This window comes from Schistocerca nitens, chromosome 2, assembly GCF_023898315.1.
Source record: "Schistocerca nitens isolate TAMUIC-IGC-003100 chromosome 2, iqSchNite1.1, whole genome shotgun sequence".
NCBI classification, from domain to species: Eukaryota; Metazoa; Arthropoda; class Insecta; order Orthoptera; family Acrididae; genus Schistocerca; species Schistocerca nitens.
In genome coordinates this window covers 395,530,753-395,553,459 of record NC_064615.1, presented here as the reverse complement: position 1 = coordinate 395,553,459, position 22,707 = coordinate 395,530,753, and the positions used below count along the sequence as shown (strand labels likewise).

Genomic DNA, 22,707 nt, shown 5'->3' with positions numbered 1-22,707 from the left:
ATTCATAAAAAAATATATGATTAGCCAATTCTTCTACAAATTATCTAGTTGTTTAAACTGAAGTTTCCTATCAAGTGTGTGACTTTTAGAAATATTCATCATAACCCCTTTTCTGGTGTTACATATGCAGAAAATTTTATTCTCTGAGAATTATTAGTTTGATCATGTAGACATTAACTTAGCTAGTAGTAGGAGATGAAATGCAGCTGTGTAACATAAATGAAAAAGAAGTACTTTACTTTTTATTTATTTCCCAAAGTCGTCTAATCCCTGCTAATTTTACTGTGTTATATTTAGGCTGAGTAAGCACAAAACGCTTTGCAAAAATTTACTGACGACTTTATGTGCCATTTTTGTTAACATATAAATTGAATCATTCCACATTCTCAGTTGTTCACTTTCACAAATGGGTCTGTAGAACATAAAGGACAAGTGACTGCCGGGAAAATGAAATTGGAAATTTTTCATTTTCTCGTTTGGTAGCACTGTGTATGGTGCATACAGGCAATTCCACATTCTTTACATATGCCATTAATTGAGTTATCAATCTGCCAGCTATAGGACACTATCAGAAACAAAATTCCTTAAAAATGCAGGAAACAGATTATTTTTTCATGGCAGTACTCTCACACATTGGTCATAATTAATTAAAATCGGAAGTGCCAAGAATGACTTTAATATATTGGAACCCACACTGTAATTGTAGCTTACTGGCAGATTAAAACTGTATGTCTGACTGGGACTCAAACCATACTGACTTGTCTACACACAAGTCACAACTAGCTTCACAGCTTTAATTCTGCCAGATCCTCTCTCCAGCCTTCCAAACTTCACAGAAGCTTTCCATAATACAAGGGTCCAGACTCGAGTACATGGGCACCACATAGTTTTTATCTGCCAGGAACTTTCAAAACATTGCATATTCTGCTCATGGGTGAAAGATTCATTCTGGATTCGTTGTAGTTGCCTAACCTTACACCTCATAATTTTTACCTGTTAATGTTGTGCAAAATGCTACTGAGGGGACATTATTTAATAAATCTTGAAAAAAGGATGGAAAATGAAATGGAGAAACTGAATGAATTTTTTGACAAATGATTGCCATTTAAGAGTATTTTGAACAGTTATGAATGGTGTTGCAGTATTTCAATATGTGAGGGCCCTACATCAAGGAAAATGTAGCTTAAGCTTAAGTAAGTACTAGAAATATTTTGGTCTAATGGGATTACATTTTCCTGGAGACATAAGAGTCTCATCTCTACCTTCAATATATTTATCTTCCTTAAGGACAGAAGCTGAAGTAATGCATCATACTTTGTGCCAAGACTGGAACTTGAACCAGCTGTAGTAGCCCCAATGCCACAGTGATGTAGTGATTGGCACATCTGCCTAATAAGCAGGAGACCTGGTTTCAAGCCCTGGCCTTGGCACAAAGTATGATGTGTTACTTCAGCTTCTGTCCTTACGGAAGATAAATATTTTGTTTCAGCCAATTTGAGAAATATTTATAGTGAATTCCCAACTGTCTCTCTATTTGTATAGTAGCTGGAATGCTGCAGTGAAATACTGCTTTGCAATGGAGATATCATGTATGTGAAGGTATCCATATATATCTTTTTTACTTTCCATTTCAGTAAAAGGAATTCCAGTATCAAAAAGAGCGATTTTGTTTTACAGTTAAATATAAGTTTGTAAATAATGTCATGAGATTAACATTCTGATATCAGTATAAAAAAAAAATAAATACCCTTTTTTTTCAGGACTACACAAGAAGAGACTAGAATGTTGTATATGCAGAAACTGAACAGTTTACTTGATATGAACAGTTCTGCTGTTTACGATGAGTTACTGACTGAAAATAACATGACAAGCCAGGCGAATAATTCACTTAATGTAATGGAGTTTGTAACTACTAATAATGAAACAAATCAGGATAGTCTGTCAGGAGGATTGTATGAAACTGAAACTCTTATTTACATGTATGTGGCAATTATTGTAGGACTACTTGTCATTGCATTCACTCGCTCTCTTACCTTCTACAATATCTGTATTAAAGCATCAAGGAAACTTCATGATACAATGTTTACTAATTTGATGAGAGCACCTATGCGGTTTTTCAACACAAATCCTTCAGGTAATTATCTAAAAGTAATATACAAAACAATAAGTGTTATGTGATTTAGGTGGCTATAGTTGCATTTACTGGGCAGTAATTTTATAAACATATCAGCTAGCACTAAAATGTGGTACAGTAAATGGCTTTAGAAGTAATACAGATTTCTGTTAAGTCACAGACTTTGGCTAAAGATGACAGACAGCAACCACAAGCACTGCAAAAGAATATCCAAAAGAAGCTTCATGTTATTATGACACCATCGAATACATCAAAAGGTGCCTCATGTATTATGTTTCATTATTTTAAATTAAAAGCCTTTCAACATTACCCGAGGCAGTTTGCTGTCTTACTCAACGATCTTTCATTGTTTTTAACACTGTATTTCTGTTTTGATACTGTGCTGTGCATCATAATGAGAAATCTTGTTCAAGTACGTGAAATTAAATATACCAGATTCGAAATAATTGTTTGTCTGTAATAGATGTCTGTTATTAATTATCTGTAGAAAACAAGCACCTATCATGGATAAAAAATGTGTACAGGTTCAACTAAGATATTTAGGTGCTAATGACACCCCATCTGGGCTTCATGTCTATAACTAAATGCTGAAGATAGCACCAACAAACCAAAAATGAATCAAAGTCAAAGAAGGAAATAAGAATTCAATGAATCAGCGGAAACAAGTCAACAAAAATTGTGACAATAAATGCTGAGATTATCTGTGAAAGTAATATGGTTGAGAAGCTATCAGTGGATGAGAATTACAAAGAGGAAAAGAAGACGAATGTAGCATCAATTATGAACTTGTGGATGGCTAGAACCTACCATATATTTGAAACTTAGTTATTGTCTCCATAAACCAGTACTGATGCTGGTGTACTGTGTGTTATCAACATGACTTTACCAATGAAATAAGCACTATTATGATCTACAGCTTGTTCAGGAACAGAATTTTTATTGTTAGTAGTGGATGTTTTGGAGTAATTAATTCATTGCTCTTGCTCTTTCACATCACACTTTACCTTTTTCAATCACCAGTCTTTTATTTTCTTTACAATGAATACACTATCCACTAAGTTTTGAAAGTGAATTAATTATCATCTCTTGCTTATTTTTGTGAACTATTAACTTTACTCCTATGAATAATATGATAATTAATGACAAAATAATAAAATTATACCATAATAATGGCTATAAAATTTGTTACTAAGCATTAATTCCATCATTATAAGTTTCAAGTGAACAATAGTTAGTAATTAGCAATGTATTCTGTAGCACGCTGTGTTATGACTGGTGGAGTTCTAACGTTGTCCTAACATAAAATAATGCTTAAACCTGAATGACACAGTAAGCATGGGTTTGTGGCACTCACGGAGAAATGAACAGTGTCATTTAATCAGGCAAAAAATATAATTTTTTTAATACTTACCAGACACATAAACAAAAAATTTCTGTAGTTTGAATATGTGAATCATTTTGTTCCAGTATCATTTACACTTCTACTCACTTTTTTTTTTCTTAACATTCTGTTTCAGGCCGTATACTGAATCGGTTTTCAAAAGACATGGGTGCAATTGATGAAATTCTTCCAAAGGCTATTTTGGATGCTACTCAAGTTAGTATTTCGTGATGGATTTCTTTAAATTAACTGCATTTCAGATATGATGTTTTCTACAATGTGTTGCAAAATTATTCAAGCCACAGCTTAGGAAATATAATACAGCACTTAACAGCAATGGTTTTACTGATGATACTTAGTTTTTTTCTATGTCATCATAATCGGAAGAAACCATATTCATCAAAATTAACTCTATTTTTGAATTTATGCCAATACTGAATTTGATCATATAAACTACTACACATTAGAAAGTACAGAATTTTGCTGATTACTACACTAATGATTTGTTCCAGTAATCAAAAAGGCTGCAGTTAGTAACAACCAACTACCATGTTCAAAGGTACATTTAGTTCAGCATTAGTGTTTCACCATGAAGTATTAACACCTAACTATAGAGAGTTACCATGTGCTGATCTCATAATTGATGAGTCATTTATATCTATGATTGTGTGACGTGTAATATGGTAACAGAGATTTGATTTCAGACCTTGAGTTTGATCTCAGTGATCTTCATGAATTTTTGAAAAAAAAATATAGTAACCAAATATTTAATCAGGCTGCCTGATAGTATTAAGAGACTATAAGAGACAGACTGATAGACAGAGAGCACCTCTGATTATCCATTCCATTCTTTAAATGCATTAACATGTGATGAACACAACTCTTTTACTCACTTCACTACTTGTGCTGTTATCTGAATGTCTTTTTCCACAGTTTTACCATTTATAATTATGTTACATGATCAATCATTTCTCTGAATGTGTGTTTCTTTTGTAAATTCCAGATTATTATGACTGTATTTGGATCACTAATTATAGCAGTGGTCATCAACTGGGTGTATCTTATTCCTATTATTGTCATGGGTTTCCTCTTTTGGTTTATGAGAAAAATTTATCTGAGGTCATCAATGAACATTAAACGACTGGAAGGAATGAGTGAGTAAGATACACAGTATATAGATATAAGTTGGAGAGGCAACAGTTTTTCAGAGCTGGAATTAATGTGAACATTATATTAGTCACATGCATGTGTAGAGTAGTTCTGAGCCAATGAAGATAATTGCGACTGATTTTCTTATTTATTTCATGGTATTGCAAGAATTTTAAGAAAGGAAATTCTGTGATTAGAGTCAGAGGACCATGTATTGCCAACCAGATGTCATGTATATGTCATCATATGGTGTCATTCTGATGCAGTGTGGAGGAGCCTGAGGCCAGCACACCTCTCTCGTAGGGTTTATGGGCTTTCCAGACCATGGAGACATTACTTCTTATTCAAGTAGCTCTTCATCTGTCACCATGAGGCTTAGTGGACTCCATTACAGTCTTCCCACCAATGGAAAATCTCTGGTAGCACCGGGAATTGAACCTAGGTTATTTGCATGACAGTCAGTTACACTGATCATTCAACTACCAACAACTGTCACATTTTTGGTAACATAATGCTTCCATTTACTGTTCTTTGCACAAAGAGTAAGAAGACAGTTGATTTAATATTGCCTATCAATAAGAGGAGTATTTTAGTTTATTCATTGACTGACATTCAATGACAGAAAAACCAATCAAAATCAACAAGATGAAATGAGATGAGAAAAAAGTAAATGATACATATAGAAATAAAGTAATGCCAAGTAAATAAAAACAAACAAGCCATGAAAATGTTCTAATACTAGGTTCAACATATTGCTCGTTATCTTAGAGTAATAATTGCATTATTATGCTTGAAAATGGGATATTTAGGGAATAACTGTCTTCTCGAATAATATTTACCAAACAAGAAAGCGCTGGTAGATAGAAACAATAAAAAACACAAACACACACACAAATTTCAAGCTTTTGCAACCAACGGTTGCTTCGTCAGGAAACAGCAAAGGAGAGGGAAAGCCCACATCCTTTCATCTTTTCCTACCCTTCCCTCTTTTCTGATGAAGCAACCGTTGGTTGTGAAAGCTTGAAATTTGTGTGTGTGTTTGTGTTTTTTATTGTGTCTATCTACCAGTGCTTTCTCATTTGGTAAAATTATTTAATTGGATAGATAAAATATCTACTCACCAAGTGGTGGCAGAACACACACATAAAAGACTGTCACAATTGGCACGCTTTCGGAGCCAGTGGCTCCTTCTTCAGGCAGACTTGGTGAGACCTTCAGCTTACAGGGTAATGGAATTCTAGTCACTGCAGAGGTGCAGTAGATGGATGATCAGAATATAAAGGAGTGGTGTGAAAGGGATTACAGATGTCAAAATGCAGGTATGGTTGATAGTGAACAGAAGAGTGATGGAGCCATCTGAGAGGTGGAGGTCATTGTCCAGGAAAGTGACATTTTGTCCTGAGGAGGACTGTGCGAAGCAAAAAGTGAGAAATGTATGTTGAAGCTATGTGGAATGGGAGTAGAGTATCATTGCTCTGATTCCAGATCATAAAGTCATCATTAATGAACCTAAACAAGACAGGAGTATGGGGATGCTAGGAAGGTGTCATCCAGATGACCCATACATGTACTAGCATAGGAGGGAGGGTGCCATGTGGCTGCCTTTGTCTCTGCCTCAGAATTGTCTGTATATCTCCTCAAAAACTAAGAGTTATGTGTGAACATGTAATTAGTTAGATATATATGGATTGAGGTGGTGTGTTTATGCCCCTCTGCCACCAAACTGCCCTCTGGTTACCTTCCACAAATTCCTTACTTCGAACATGGCCTCACCATCCTTCCACATTTCCTTTCCCAAGAACAGAAACTTCACAACCAAAAAAAGAACAGCCATCAACAATCTCAGCAAGACAGACCAAGATTTAATCATCCTCCCCACAGACAAAAGCTCCACCACCATCATAATGAACTGCAGCTATTATTTGACATTAGGGATCTGTCAATGGTCTGACACTTCCATCTACAAGCCCAGCCAGAATGATCCCTAATATTTGCATGTATACTTCAGCTTGAAAGAAGATTTAAGCTAGTGAAGTTTTTAGTGTTGTTTATGTGTTTGTTGAAGACTCAGTGCCTATCCTATTATTTATTTATTTATTTAACCTGGCAAGATTAGGGCCATCAGGCCCTCTCTACATCTAACCAGGCATTATACTTATTTTACATTCTATGTTTTAGTAGGAATGTTAAACTACATTTAGTACAAAAAGTGAAATAAACAATTAGAAAGGTACACCTGGAAAAATACATACATATAGAGTTTATATTCGTAGATCATAAGTACTGTTATAATTAGACATTATTGAAAAGACAGATTTTAGATAGGAGTGCTGGCAGCAGGGAGTATGAGGGAGACTCATGGTGAAGGGAGGAAAAGAATAGAGAGACATGATGAAACATAATTAAGGAAATATAAAGGAAAAGAAGATTGCGTGGCTAATAGAGATAGATGAAGAGGAAGGCATCTCAGGAGCAAGATAGGAGATGCTAGCTTTGCTATTTGACAGATGAGAGGATTAGCCTTGTAAATTAATTTTGTGGAGAACTTTATGAGGATGATAGCAGGAAATGCTTCAACTTCTTCTTAAAAGCAGCAGGAGATTGAATTTTGCGCAAGGTAAGGGGCAGTTTGTTCCAGAGGCGGACAGTGGCAACTGAGAAGGAGTTTGCAAAAGTATTTGTTTTGTGAGTGGGCACAGTTAGGATGCCAAATAAGAGTGACCTCGTGTTTCGATTATGATGGCATGACAGGTTTTTAATCTCTGAAGCAAGGTACTGGGGTGCTTGCGCGACGAGGAGTCGGTGAAGTAGACATAGAGTGTGGTAGTCACGCAATTTGTCCGGCCGCAGCCACCCTAGCTCGGAGTATGAAGCACTAACATGATCATATCGGCGAATGTTGCAGGTGTAACGCACACAGGCATTCATGGTTAGCTCTAGCCGTCTTTTGTTTTCACTACTCATGCCTTGTTGAATCACATCACAATAGTGGAGGTTCGATAGAAAGAGCGCTTGCACGAGCTGGCGTTTCAAGTTCTGTGGAAATATGTTCCGAAACTTTTTGAGAGCATAGAGACAAGCAGACGCCTTTCGGCACACTGCGACTGTATTCTCCGCCCAGTTGAGATGCTCATCAAAAGTTACACCCCAGTTCTTCACTGTTTTCTGATATGATATTGGAGTACCGTCAAGCAGAATAGGAGGTAGGCGTTCGCGGAAATCTGAACTTATTAATTTCTGATGGGCTATTAAGATTACTTGCGTCTTTTTTGCATTTAGTTTAAGCCCCGGGTTTTTCGCCCATGTCACTACTGAAGACAGATCATCATTCATCTGAGCGATTGCAGTGTTTACATCTTCAGGTCTGACGCTTAGGTAGAGCTGGAGGTCGTCGGCATAGAAATGATATTTACAGGAGGACAGAACCGACGAAATATCGTTGACATATAAAGAAAACAAAAGTGGTCCTAAGACTGATCCTTGTGGCACTCCCGAGGAAACGTGTTTCCAGAAAGATTTTTCATTTACGCAGACAACACATTGCTTTCTGTCTTTTAAGTAGCTTTCAAACCATCTCATTGCACTATCAAAGAAATTAAGCTGTTGCATTTTTCTGAGCAATATGTCAAAGTTAACAGTGTCAAAAGCTTTGCTGAAGTCCAGTAGCGTCAATATTGTTGCCTTTCGATTGTCGATGGCGTATTTCAGGTCATCAGTTACTTTAATTAGAGCAGTGTTTGTGCTGTGATGTTTACGGAAACTGGATTGAAATTTGTCATATAGGCTGAATTCATGCAAGTGTTCAGTAATTTGGTCATGAACAATATATTCAAGTGCTTTGGAAACAGCAGGCAGTATGCTAATTGGTCGGTAATCACTAGGCAGTTGCGGGTTTTCGATCTTAGGGATGGGTCGAATTATGCTTCTTTTCCATGCAGTGGGATATATTCCGTTCACGAGGGAAAAATTAAATATGTCAGTTAAGACAGGTACTAAGATATCGGCAACATTCTTAATCATGGTTATACCGATACTGTCGTTGCCTATTGCATCAGAAGAGATTCTCATTATTGCTTTTCTTACCGTATTTGTTGTTACATGTTTTAGATGGAAGGTATCGTTGTTAGTTATCCTGTTTGGGGATTCTTGTGGACGGTAATTATCAGCCGTGCGGGTATTCAGAGGTGCAGAGAAGAATTCATTTAATTCGTTAGCTGACACATGAAAAGTAGTTTCCGATTTTGCCTTTCCGACCCCAAAGCTACGGAGATTCTTCCATAGAGTCGTGGGCGTCAGATCGCTGCATACAAGGGAGCGAGCGTGCCTGATTTTAGCATTGCGAAGGCATTGTTTCACTCTGTTCCGTAGCTTTCTATATTCTTCGAAACGCTCGGGTTTCGGATCTGCCTTGAAACGCCTGTGGGCAGCATCCCTATTAGTCATCATTTGACGTAATTCAGCTGTCAGCCATGGAGCAGGAGATTTTCTTACACGGATTGTGCGCACAGGTGCATGTTTGTCATAGAGGGCAGTCAGTTTATCACCAAGTTCGCTAATTTTGCCCTCGATTGTAGGTTCTCTTATTATTTGATGCCATGAGACTTCTGAGCTGTTAGAGCGTCAAGGTCAATACGTTTCATGTTCCTACAAGTTATGTAACGCGATTTGATCCTTGGGGGCTGCACAGAGTAGGCCAGGAATATTACATCATGTGCTGAGAGGCCAGGGGCCGATGTTTGACCAACATCTCTTACTTTGTCAGTCTGTTTCGTTGCGATTACATCTATAAGAGTGTGATTGTGCGCCGTATGGTGTGTAGGTTGTAATGGAAGAATGTTCATGTTATTGCAATTAAACAGTCTTCTTAGGTTTATTGCGGAGGGAGTGTCTCTTAGCAGGTCTATGTTCAAGTCACCCATTACGATGACATGTTCGTATTGACACTGAAGTGAATGTAATTCCGACTGGAAGGAACTCATTGAGCTTATTTTTGGCGGCTTGTACACGACGCCAGTCAAGAATGTCCGACTTTGTATATTTATTTCAATGAACATGAATTCAGTCTCTTTTTCTTCAGCAGGATTTGATGTACATAAGACTTTCGCTTTGAGATCTGTTCGTATATACGCGCCGACCCCGCTACCTCGCTTTTTTGATCTGTCTGCCCCAAGAAATGTGTACCCTGGGAGATGAATAGATGCAGAGGATATGTGTGGTTTCAACCACGTTTCGGATAAGAGGATTACGTGGTAGTTTAGTTGGTTGAAGAGGAGGCTAAGTTCTTCGTAATGTGCAAGTAAAGACTGGATGTTGCAGTGAGCTGCTAAAAGCTCTGACGCGTTCCGCTGAGCAGCCTGGAGTAGGGTGGCAGACTGGTTTGTCCCTTTGTTAGGCACTACCTGTCGCGAGGGGCACTGGCCGCTGCTTCCGCCAAGTGGCATAACACAGGGGTGTCCGAGATTTTGCGCGCCCTGTTTCTGACTCTGCGAGGGCCGAAAGAAAGGCGACTGCAAGAGATTTCCTGAGGTTTCGGGAGTATAGAAAATGGATTAGTGGTATTCGGTGCAAGGAGAATATGACCAAAATAGTGACGGCTGTGTGTCACTGTGTATCCTATGTCGTAAGAGGAGAAATGTAATTAGCGTATTTGAAACAGCTTAGGGTGGAAATAAGGGAAAGGGGAGTGATTTAAGAGGCCGATGCTGCCAGCAGAGAGAAGTAAGATTAATAATTAATAGATTATCGTAGGAAGCTAGAATTAAATTGAAATTTACTAAAGTGATACTGGTAGTGATTATTGTAGGAAGCTACAATTAGATTGAAATTTGCTAAAGTGATGCTGATAGTGATTTTTGTTATGAACAGTTTAAACCGAAGAGATGGGTGATTCATGAACTAAAGGAGAGACTAATAATTGCAATAGAACTATTACAGAATGGAGGAGAATAAACTGAGAAAAGGATAAAGTATTAGCAGTAACTAAAATTAAGTAATGGTTAGAGCTACAGATACAAAAAAATAGTAAAAAGTTAATACAGTTACAAAAACAATTAGTTGAAGGTACAAATATGGGTATAATTAAAACGTTAATACAATTACAAGACTATATCTGAGTATAGGGCTGTTACAATTTGCAAATGGTGTTAAGTTTGCGCTTTTGGCTCGAGTAGCTTCACTTAATACTATTCAGTTCTGTCATGTTTGTGACTGTCTTCTTTCCAGCTGCTGTCTTAATGATTACTCTGCCATCCTGAGTCCACACATTCTGAAGACCGAAATGGGATATGGCACTGTTTAAAATCTTTAGCCGTTCGTGTGTCAGATCTTCCCTTATTGTAAGCCCTGTCCTTGCTAACTTCTTCTTCTGACGAGTGGAGTTCTTACCTTCACTTCTAAATTACTCTAATTTCCTAACAGTTTCGCTCTTCTTAAATCCCCTGTTAGATGGATTACTACTTTACTTCTACAGATGAACATTTGAGTTCAGATTACTCTCATACAGCTCTGATGCGTATTTTCCAAGTGTTTAATTAAAAGCTTACACTGACTAGAAATTAGAAATGACTAAATATTGTATCAGTGGCCTTTTATTTTACTAAATAATTTTTTGTAAAATGAAACAATGGAAAACTCCAGATCAGAATATCAACAATGTAGGGAAAAACATCTTGTTGCTCCCCATAAAGAAGAGCTGTCAAGTTGCAGACAGGCACGATTAAAAGACACTCACATGTTGCTTTAGGCCACAGCCAGTAAAGGCACACACACACACACACACGCACGCACACACAAACACACAAACACTCACTCACACACACACACACACACACACACACACACACACACACACACAATGCCAACACCAGCAGTGGCATTCTGGTCCAAGATGCTGGAGTTGACGGTTGTGTGTGTGTGTGTGTGTGTTTGTGTGTGTGTGTGTGTGAATGTTTTGTGCGTGTCTCTCAATGTAAAATGGTATTGTACACTAGGGGTAAAATTAAATGAAGTCATTGTATGGCAGTGATATCTGGGAGGTCCCACCAGGAAAAGTTCTGCTGCTGATGTGCTAGTCATTTCAGTTGGTGCCACAATGGGCAAGTTGCATGTCCATGATGACAAAATGATGATAAGGACAACAGACCACACAGTCCCCGAGTGGAGAAAATCTCTTACCTTGCTGGAAATCAAACCCGGGCCTACTATATGGCAGTCAGACATGCTGACCACTTAGCTAAGGGAGCAGACACACTGGGGTTTGCACTGTTTTAAACAGAGTGGTCTTGTATTCAGGAGGATGGAAGCTCCAATCTTCATCCAGCTGTCATGATTTAGGTTTCCTGTGGTTTACTGCCCATTTTTTTATGCACATAACGAACACTTAGTTACATAAGTGTATAACTGACCATGAATATGGCGATAGAATGGGATTAAAGTATTGTCTGATAAAAAAATATTATTAGTATCCTCAACGTTGCCACCTATCAAAAAAGGAACAAATATGCAGTAAACATACAGAGTGAAAAGTACTTAAACCGACAAACTCTGGGAGGTTGTAGGGGACGTCAAAACAAATATTTTTCCCTAACATCATTTTTTCCTATGATGAGTATTTAAATTGGTAGAGGAAGATTTCTCTGCTGGCAAATTAATTAAACCAACAAACACTTTTCCATTTTTTATGACCAAGAGACAACACGTTAACACAACCCAATTTCAATTATAATAGATTTTTAAAAAAGACTTCATTGACACGTAAACGAAGGTTACACTGTCGGATCATGTTCTGTCGGACACGGGCAACAACCCCAAGAGTATCCTGAATTGTTCCTGCTGCTGCTACTATCTGGGCAACCAGATCCTCTTCTGATGCAACAAGAGTTGCATAAACAAGGTTGTGCACCTCTCCCCACACAAAAAAAGTCCAGAGGGGGCATATCTGGGAAGTGAGAAGGCCATGGTACAAGACCACCTCTGCCAATCTATGTGTCTGGGAACCGTTGGTCCAGGAATCAACGCACACGAGGACTGAAATATGTCAGCGCCCCATCATGTTGGAACCACATGCGTTGTCTTGTAGGGAGCGGGACATCTTCCAGCAATTCTGGCAATGCTATGGCAAGAAAATTGTAATAGTGCCTGCCATTTAATGGCCTAAGTAGCAGATACAGCCCAATTAAACAGTCCTCAACAACACCGCCCCACACATTAATGAAGAATCACACTTGATGAGTGATAGTAACTGTGGCATGTGGGTTATCCTCACTCCAAACATGCAAATTGTGCATGTTGAAGACTCCATCACGCCAGAATGTTGTTTCATCGGTAAACAACACAGAGGAAGGAAATGTAGGATGCATTTCACACTGTTCCAGGTACCACTGCAAAAACTGTGCTCTGGGTGGATAATCAACTGTTTCCTGGTTGTGGACACGCTGTAAGTGAAATGGAGGTAACAATTGCTCTCAAAAGACTGTTCTTACATTGGTCTGATTCATCCCCATGTTTCATGCAATTACACGAGTGCTGCTTGAAGGATCCTGCTCCACATGCTGCAAGACAGCTTCCTCAAACTGCAGCGTTCTTACTGTGCGACGCCATCCCTGTCCGGGTAATCTGCTAAATGACCTGGTCTCACGCAGACATCGGTACACAGCAGCAAAGATCGTATGATGCAGGATAAGGTGATTAGGATATTGTTGTTGATAAATTCACTGTGCAGCTCGTCTATTGTGGTGCGCTATGTAGTACGTACCAACCATATCAGTATACTCACTCCAGGTGTATTGCTCCATTAGTAAACAGAGAATGCACTACTACACTGGTGGACAGCAGTTGCCTACAACTGAAGAGCGTAATACGCCCTCTAACAACTGAAGAGCGTAATACAGCCTCCACCGGTTTAAATAATCCTCATAGGAAAAGATGACATTAGGGAAAAGTACTTGTTTTGATGTCTCCTACAACCTCCTAGAGTTTGTCGGTTTAAATACTTTTCATCCTGTATGTGTTTACAGAGAAACTAAAATTGTACTAGGAGAGTTATTTAATACAGTTACACAAAATCAGATATAGTTCCCAGACTGTAGCTGTGGCACAAATGAAACTCAATATTTCAGTTTCACTTACCACCTAATTTAATGGAAACAAATAAATAATGTGAGCATGTGTACAAACTGAAAATAGATGATTAAATTAATACGAGTCCCTGTCTGTTGCTGAATCACCATCCTTACAGAACCCGACTGTCTCTAAACTTGATATTCAGTTTATCCTGTCATCAAACCAGTGATATGGATCAATTTCTCCTCCACCTTTGAGTTCTGAAATTCATCTATAGAAGTTATATGGTTGTGTAACCTTAAAAATACTTTCATGTGCTAATTTTTTATTAATTTAACAGAATACAACCCTTTCAAAATCTAAGTGGTCCGATACGGTCTCATGGTTATAGTTTTGGTATTAATAAGAACTGTGTAATTGTTGTCACAATCACTGTCAGGTCATTTAAAGCCTCATGTAGTGTTAGTTGACTTTCATTTCTGTTTCATTGTTAGCTGTCTCCAGTTCTTAAAAAAAAGTAGTTTTTGAAACTATTGACTGATTATGCACCGTAGTTAGTCTGCATCATATGGTTTTTTTTAAATATTTATTTTTAATTCTGAGTGTTAAATTTAGGTCTTCCTACAAATAAATACAAGCTATAATTTCATTTCAGCTAAGAGCCCTGTATTTACTCATCTTCTTGCAACTCTGCAAGGACTTACTACCATAAGAGCCTATGGTGCTGAGAGTATACTGAAAGAAGAATTTGACAAACATCAGGTAATACACTCCAGAAAAGTACAAAGATACAGTGTGTGGCTTCTGTTATCATTTTGTGGGATATTTCTTATGACCACTTGAAAAAAGTCAAGTACATACAAGCATATCTCATTTACAGTTCATACTAACAAGTCTATTCATTTTTATTTTCCTAGTGTTCAGACCAATGGATACAGGACAAGCCTAAACAATGTGCATATTTGTTTGGATGTACCAAATTTATTAAACTAGATGTAATTTTACATTAAGAGTATCAGTAACCAGGAAAGTTGGTGAAAGGAGCCTAACTTTAGACTGTAGTAATACATGAAACCACAAACGAAAATATTCAATTATGTAACTTGTAAAACATTACCTCTGCTATGATGGGTTATAATATGATATGATTACAGCTTTACTGTTGGGACCAGAACTTCTACATCTTGTAGTCGGCAAATATCTAAGATTTAAAAAAAATACAATTTGTATATTAGAAATTTAGGATGGAGGTGCTGATTTAATAAAAGTACTTGCAGATCATTTGCAACTTTTTTTTTTGGTGTTTTGTTTCTATTATGACTGTCATGTTGATTCAGAATTTGTGAGAGGCTGCACTGTACAACAAGTGAACTTGATTATACTGGGTGTCAAGTCTGATAAGCTTGTAAGGGTGTTGTAAGGGAGACTCTATTGAGGAACAATTGTTAAGAAATAAACTGAATATTTTGTATTGTTTCCATGTTAATTAGCGTTGAAGTTAGCCAATCAGACTGTTGTGCACACATATTCAAGCAGCCCACCACAGACGGTGTCACCAAACATGTTCTTTGTTTGGTTTTCTAAAACTGAATATGAGAGCAATACAATAATTGAACATTGGACAGTAGGAAGAATCAAACCTAAACCAAAGGCTGAGCAGTCTCATGAGCTATCACCTATGCTATGCAACTGACACTAATTGCAACTGGTGGGTCGCTTGAATATGTGTCACAATGTACCGAATTTTTTGTTAACAATTATTTCTTAGCGCATCCTACACTGTAACGTCTTTAAAAGCTTTTCACATTGTTTATGACTACACTTTTATAAAGGCATGCCATGGACAGAAAGTGCCTTCACAGTGCTCAGATTCCCTTCTTTGACATTTTGACAATTTAAAAACTAAGTGGGTCTCTGGGCTGTTACCCCAGGAAAGCAGGATTCAAGTATGGTATGGAGGAAAACCATAAATGAATCTGTAGGTGGTTTTCTTTTAAGTGATTTATTTGCTATTTAGTTATTGATTATTTATTTATTTTTGACATCATAAAATTGTTTTTACTGTGCAATTTTAGTAATGCTGCTGCATATAGTTTTCAGTACAATTAATTAATTATGAACAGTAGGCATGAACAACATGCCCCTCCTTCCCTATCTTCCTTGTACTCTATAATAAAAGAACCTTTCTAAAAGCTATAAATGTTTTTCTGCAGTTATCTGTGTCTGTTGATAGTACATGGAATTTTACCTCCTGAACATACACTAGTGGCCATTAAAATTGCTACACCAAGAAGAAATGCAGATGATAAATGGGTATTCATTGGACAAATATATTATACTAGAACTGACAAGTGATTACATTTTCACGCAAATTTGGTGCATAGATTCTGACAAATCAGTACCCAGAACAACCACCTCTGGCCATAATAATGGCCTTGATACACCTGGACATAGAGTCAAACAGAGCTTGGAGGGCGTGTACAGGTACAGTTGCCCATGCAGCTTCAACACGATACCACAGTTCATGAAGAGTAGTGATGGGCGTATTGTGACGAACCAGTTGCTCGGCCACCATTGACCAGATGTTTTCAATTGCTGAGAGATCTGGAGAATGTGCTGGCCAGGGCATCAGTCTAACATTTTCTGTATCCAGAAAGGCCTGTACAGGACCTGCAACATGCGGTCATGCATTATCCTGCTGAAATGTAGGGTTTCGCAGGGATCGAATGAAGGGTAGAGCACAGGTCGTAACACATCTGAAATGTAATGTCCACTGTTCAAAGTGCCATCAGTGCGAACAAGAGGTGACAGACGTGTAACCAATGGCACCCCATACCATCATGCCGGGTGATACGCCAGTATGGCGATGACGAATACACACTTCCAATGTGCGTTCACTGCAATGTCGCCAAACACGGATACTACCATCATGATGCTGTAAACAGAAAAAATGACGTTTTGCCAGTCGTGCACCCAGGTTCGTCATTGAGTACACCATCGCAGGTGCTCCTGTCTGTCATGCAGCGTCAAGGGTAACCGCAGCCATGGTCTCTGAGCTGATACTCCATGCTGCTACAAACGTCGTTGAACTGTTCGTGCAGATGGTTGTTGTCTTGCAAACATCCCCATCTGTTGACTCAGGGATCGAGACATGGCTTCACGATCCGTTACAGCCATGCGGATAAGATACTTGTCATCTCGACTGCTAGTGATACGAGGCCGTTGCGATCCGCACGGCGTTCCGTATTACCCTTCTGAACCCACCGATTCTATATTCTGCTATCAGTCATTGTATCTCGACCAACGCGAGCAGCAATGTCACGATACGATAAACCGCAATCGTGATATGCTACAATCCAACCTTTATCAAAGTCGGAAACGTGATGGTACGCATTTATCCTCCATACACGAGGCATCACAACAACGTTTCACCAGGTAACGCCAGTCAACTGCTGTTTGTGTATGAGACATCGGTTGGAAACTTTCCTCATGTCAGCATGTTGTAGGTGTCGTCACTGGCGCCAACTTTGTGTGAATGCTCTGGAAAGCTAATCATTTGCATATCAGAGCATCTTCTTCCTGTCGGTTAAATTTCACGTCTGTAGCACGTCATCTTCGTGGTGTAGCAATTTTAATGGCCAGTAGTGTAAGTACTTACCAACCATCGTATCTCATAATTTGAGAGTTTTTTAAGTAATCTTTTCTTTCAATACAATTATAGAAATTGTATAATGAATATAGTAAATCGTTTTGCCTACATTAGGGAATTATCTGTTAACACTAATCAGATAACAGTGAATGGTTACATTTTTACTGTATCATGTTTCAGGATTTACACACTTCAGCTTGGTATATGTTTTTGACGACGTCACAGACATTTGGATTCACATTAGATATTATGTCTACCATTTACATGGCATTCATTTCATTCAGCTTCTTATTTCTGGAAGGTACGTGTAAATTATTATTTTATAAGTTAATGCAGTTATGATCAATGATAAGAAACAGTAACTATGCAGAAACTACTGAATGTACTCATAGTATTGGTCATTGCTTGTTTTTGCCTCAAAACATGCTCTGCTTAAAAATTAAGATTTGGTCCAGAAGTTGTCTCCGTTATTTGAAAATGGTGTCAACAGCAGCATGAAATCTCATATTTTTTATATTTTAATTATTTAGTAGATATATTGCCTTAATGCTTCAAGAACTTGTATTTCAAACTGTTCATCTTGCCTAATTCACTTAATGCCTTAACTTGCTTAAAACACATGACCATTCATGTTTTGCAGAGTTACTACAGTATATAAATGAGGATGGGGCCACAATGTTTTTGTACCTTACACATGTTTCTCAAATAATATTCTGGTCGTCATTATATAGTCCACTCCATTTAGCAATGTTATTTCTAAAAAGAAATACAGTAGAATCCTGCTTTTACCTTCCCAGAATTAACGTTTTTATGGGTCTTGTCAAATGCCCTATGTCCACAATGTTAATTCGCATTCGATTTTGCGTTAACATTTTCATAATTTTCCCGCGATTCGCGCTTTACAGAAAAGTGTTCGTAGAGGAAAAACTGATGTGAGTAGTGTTTACAAATGTTACGTGGTAAATTTCTTGACACCATGGCGCTCTACTGAGTGGATCTGAACCGGTAATTGGGTCAAAGTTGGAACAATTAGTGTCATATCTCCTGCCGCTGCCAAGGTCTACTCGGTGCGGCGGCTAATGGCAGTCACTAGATGAGTTCGAATAAAGTTACCATGATCAATGACAACCATTTCCAACCTGTCTCTATTCGTGACTGTTGTGATCATCATGACATATTTGTCGAACCACATTTAGCGTGTCTCGTCGTTTGGCCGCATGTAGCGCTACTTGACACGTTCGCTAACCCAAACGTTCTCGGCTTAAACACAGCACCAATTACGTATTTTTTCGTGCTGAGCAAGACGAGTTTCGAGAATTTATTCTCATTGCCATCTGCAATATTTACCGGTACGTATGTGTTTTTGTGGTGTTTCACAAACAAACAATGTGTGTGATAGTTTGCGTATGTATGGTTTTCTACATAACTAAGGAGGCACCTGATAACCGGAAAAAGACGACTACAGTGCAAGAGACGCAGTATAACACATATTCAAAATGCAAATTTACGAATCCCTCATCATTTTCTGAACAATGGGAACAATAAAAAATTAAATAATGGAATGCACTTTGAACTCGATTTATTCAAAATAAATTTAGCTTGCAACAAGACACATACAGATTTCAGTTGTTACGTAGTCTTGTTTGATGCGTTTAACTTGTTAGAGAGCCACACATTGTTGTTGTTGCTGTGGTCTTCAGTCCTGAGACCGGTTTGATGCAGCTCTCCATGCTGCTCTATCCTGTGCAAGCTTCTTCATCTCCCAGTACCTACTGCAACCTACATCCTTCTGAATCTGCTTAGTGTATTGATTTCTTGGTCTCCCTCTACGATTTTTACCCTCCACGCTGCCCTCCAATGCTAAATTTGTGATCCCTTGATGCCTCAAAACATGTCCTACCAACCCATCCCTTCTTCTAGTCAAGTTGTGCCACAAACTTCTCTTCTCCCCAATCCTATTCAATACCTCCTCATTAGTTACGTGATCTACCCACCTTATCTTCAGCATTCTTTTGTAGCACCACATTTCGAAAGCTTCTATTCTCTTCTTGTCCAAACTATTTATCGTCCATGTTTCACTTCCATAAATGGCCACACTCCATACAAATACTTTCAGAAACGACTTCCTGACACTTAAATCTATACTCGATGTTAACAAATTTTTCTTCTTCAGAAACGCTTTCCTTGCCATTGCCAGCCTACATTTTATATCCTCTCTACTTCGACCATCATCAGTTATTTTACTCCCTAAATAGCAAAACTCCTTTACTACTTTAAGTGTCTCATTTCCTAATCTATTCCCCTCAGCATCACCCGATTTAATTTGACTACATTCCATTATCCTCGTTTTGCTTTTGTTGATGTTCATCTTATATCCTCCTTTCAAGACACTGTCCATTCCGTTCAAGTGCTCTTCCAAGTCCTTTGCTGTCTCTGATAGAATTACAATGTCATCTGCGAACCTCAAAGTTTTTACTTCCTCTCCATGAATTTTAGTACCTACTCCGAATTTTTCTTTTGTTTCCTTTACTGCTTGCTCAATATACAGATTGAATAACATCGGGGAGAGGCTACAACCTTGTCTCACTCCTTTCCCACAAATTACTCAGCCTATATATGGAGAAAGTTTAAAGAGAGGCAGCTCAAAATATGTGGCTTGTAGGGTACATGTTTTTCATGCAATAGATGACAGGCACAGCATTTTATGTAGAGTGGTATCACACGAAAATGTTTGAATAGTTCAAATGACACATATAAAATACCAGCCATGTCTGTTCTAATATAATTTTAATTAAGAGATTGAAATAAGTACATGACCCAAGGCAGCCAGTGCGTATTCTAAAACGTGAAGAGAGTGGTGGTCGTTGCTTGGGGAGGGGGGGGGGGGAGGAAGAGCCATTGCACCTGTTCATAGGTTGAACGCACGCCGGCAAGCTGAACTATCTGCTGAAAGGGAATGTTAAACTTGACGACTCATTTGCTGCTTTTCTGAAGGAGACGTCATCTCATTTCTCATCAACAGTAGTACAGTCCGCAGCTCGTGGTCTTGCGGTAGCATTCTCGCTTCCGGCGCACGGGGTCCTGGGTTCGATTCCTGGCGGGGTCAGGGATTTTCTCTGCCTCGTGATGACTGGGTGTTGTGTGTTCTTCATCACCATTTCATCATCACTGACTCGCAAGTCGCCGAAGTGGCGTCAACTAAAAAGGAATTGCAATACGGCGGCCGAACTTCCCCGCATGGGGACTCCCGGCCACTAATGCCATACGATCACTTCACACAACAGTAGTACACTCTTCAGAGACTTATTTTTATCCACTTTGGACAGTTGAAATTGGCATTTAATGCTAACATTTCACCAAGTAAGGTCACCAATGAAAGCGATGAAAGAAACCATTCACAATCAGAAGCGATTCTAGAAGCCAGCCAAAGAGGGGGGGGGGGGGGGTGAAGTTTAGATAATAAGCTATATTCGCTGATTTCTGAAGTCATTTTATCCAGTGTAATATGATACTCCATTGGGGAGGAGAGGGGGGGGGGTGCGCTATAGCCCTGCAATCGTAAGCTGAATGGAGACACAAAGGGGTATGGATGCTATAGCCCCCTTGCCAGCGCCCCTTTGTCTCTGCATTCAGTGTACGATTGCAGGATTATCAGATATTTCTAACTGCAGTAACTTTAACTTATGTATAAGTAATCACAATAACAAAAAATATATATTTGTATGAAACACTTACAGATCTGTTTAGTGGGCAAGTCGGGCTCGCAATAACGCAAGCCATGAGCCTTACAGGCATGATTCAATTCGGTATGCGGCAGTCGGCAGAAGTGGCCAACCAGATGATGTCTGTGGAGCGAGTCATGGAGTACCTTGGCTTGGAAGAGGAACCACTGCTTGAGGCGCCTCCAGGTATTATATCTGTGTCCTACTATTCTACAGTCTAGCTTTTGTGTTAACTGCTACTCAGAGCGACTGCCTGTTTTTTAATTGCAATGGTCACCATATTTTCGTAGGTGCCAATAAGCACTCAACATAAAGATGCACTTTGTTAAAACCGCACTACCTCATCTTTTAAGATAATTTTGTCAGAACTCACTGTATTTAATATTCTGACAGCTTTCAATAGATAAAGCCTACAGAAACATTCTAAAGGTGTTGCTCTATGGAGAGCTAATACTTGGCAACAAAAATGGAAACTGTTGAAGAAGCGGGAAAGCAGTTTAGGAAATATGTAAATCTTGAGGCGGTACTCTTGGATAGTACAGGGTGGCGCACGATAAGTCGCCTGATTGAATTTTGACCCTACAACTATACTATTGGGGCAGTAGCTTTCAAATTCTGCGCTCAAATTCGTGCAGTTAATGGAAATAGCGCCAGACGTCGTTGCGAGTTCATCGCTTCCGTTGTGAGTCCGCCATTTCAGTTTGTCGCGATGGTGGACAAAGTATGGTTGCCCGTCGCACAAAAGACGAAGATTGTGTTACTGTTCTTGGCGACGAACAGCGTTACATTGACACAGAGAAGGTTTCGTGCTCATTTTGGCACACGGTGAGCTCGCAGCCCACAGACAATACGCAGATTGCATCGAAAAATTTGAAGTTACTGGCTCTATTTTGGAGTGTCGGTGGCCACATGCACGTACTGTAAGTTCGCCACAAAACACTGAAGCAGTTCGAGTGGCTTTGACTCATAGTCTGAGTAAAGCAACAAGAGCTAGTGACGAGCTGGGAATATCAGGCCGATCTGCACAAAGAATTATTCAATCCGACCTTCGCTTGTATCCATACAAGATGACAGTGGCGCATAGGCTTACTACGAGAGACAAGGAGCGGAGCCTGCAGTTTGCAGGGTGGGCAATCATGCAAGACCAAGAGGCTGTGCTACACAACATATGGTTTTCTGACAAGGCTTATTTTTACGTGAACAGTGTTGTGAACAAACAGAACGTTCGATTCTGAGCACGTGAACCTCTGCGATTAATCCACACAAAAGACACCTATGGGGAGATAGTGTGCATGTGGCTCTCAATGTCAAGCCATGGAATCATCGGTCCACTCTTCTTCGATGCTACAGTAACCAGTTAACGCTATTTACACATGATGCAAAAGCAGTTCTTTCCTCAACTCATGGCCTCATGTCTTCCATTGCCGTCACAATGGTTGATGCAGATGGGGCACGCCCCCATATTGCCAACGTTGTGCTTGATTTCCTAAACGAAGACTTGGCGTTAGGGTAATGTCAAACAGATTTCCAGAACGTCATGCAGGAGGAGGAATGTGGCCGCCCCACAGCCCGGACATTGACTCATGTGATTTCTTCCTTTGAGGGTTCCTTA

General features: G+C 39.0%; 1 protein-coding gene across 1 annotated transcript in view; it reads left to right on the top strand.

Moving 5' to 3' along the window:
- Positions 1-22,707, top strand: part of LOC126236242 (ATP-binding cassette sub-family C member 4-like) — a 180,777-nt gene that overhangs the window by 117,630 nt on the left and 40,440 nt on the right. The window contains exons 14-19 of the mRNA XM_049945385.1: positions 1,761-2,134; positions 3,652-3,731; positions 4,519-4,669; positions 14,380-14,486; positions 17,554-17,674; positions 21,111-21,281. Of these exons, the coding sequence (XP_049801342.1) occupies positions 1,761-2,134; positions 3,652-3,731; positions 4,519-4,669; positions 14,380-14,486; positions 17,554-17,674; positions 21,111-21,281 (1,004 nt within the window). The remainder of the gene's footprint in view (positions 1-1,760; positions 2,135-3,651; positions 3,732-4,518; positions 4,670-14,379; positions 14,487-17,553; positions 17,675-21,110; positions 21,282-22,707) is intronic.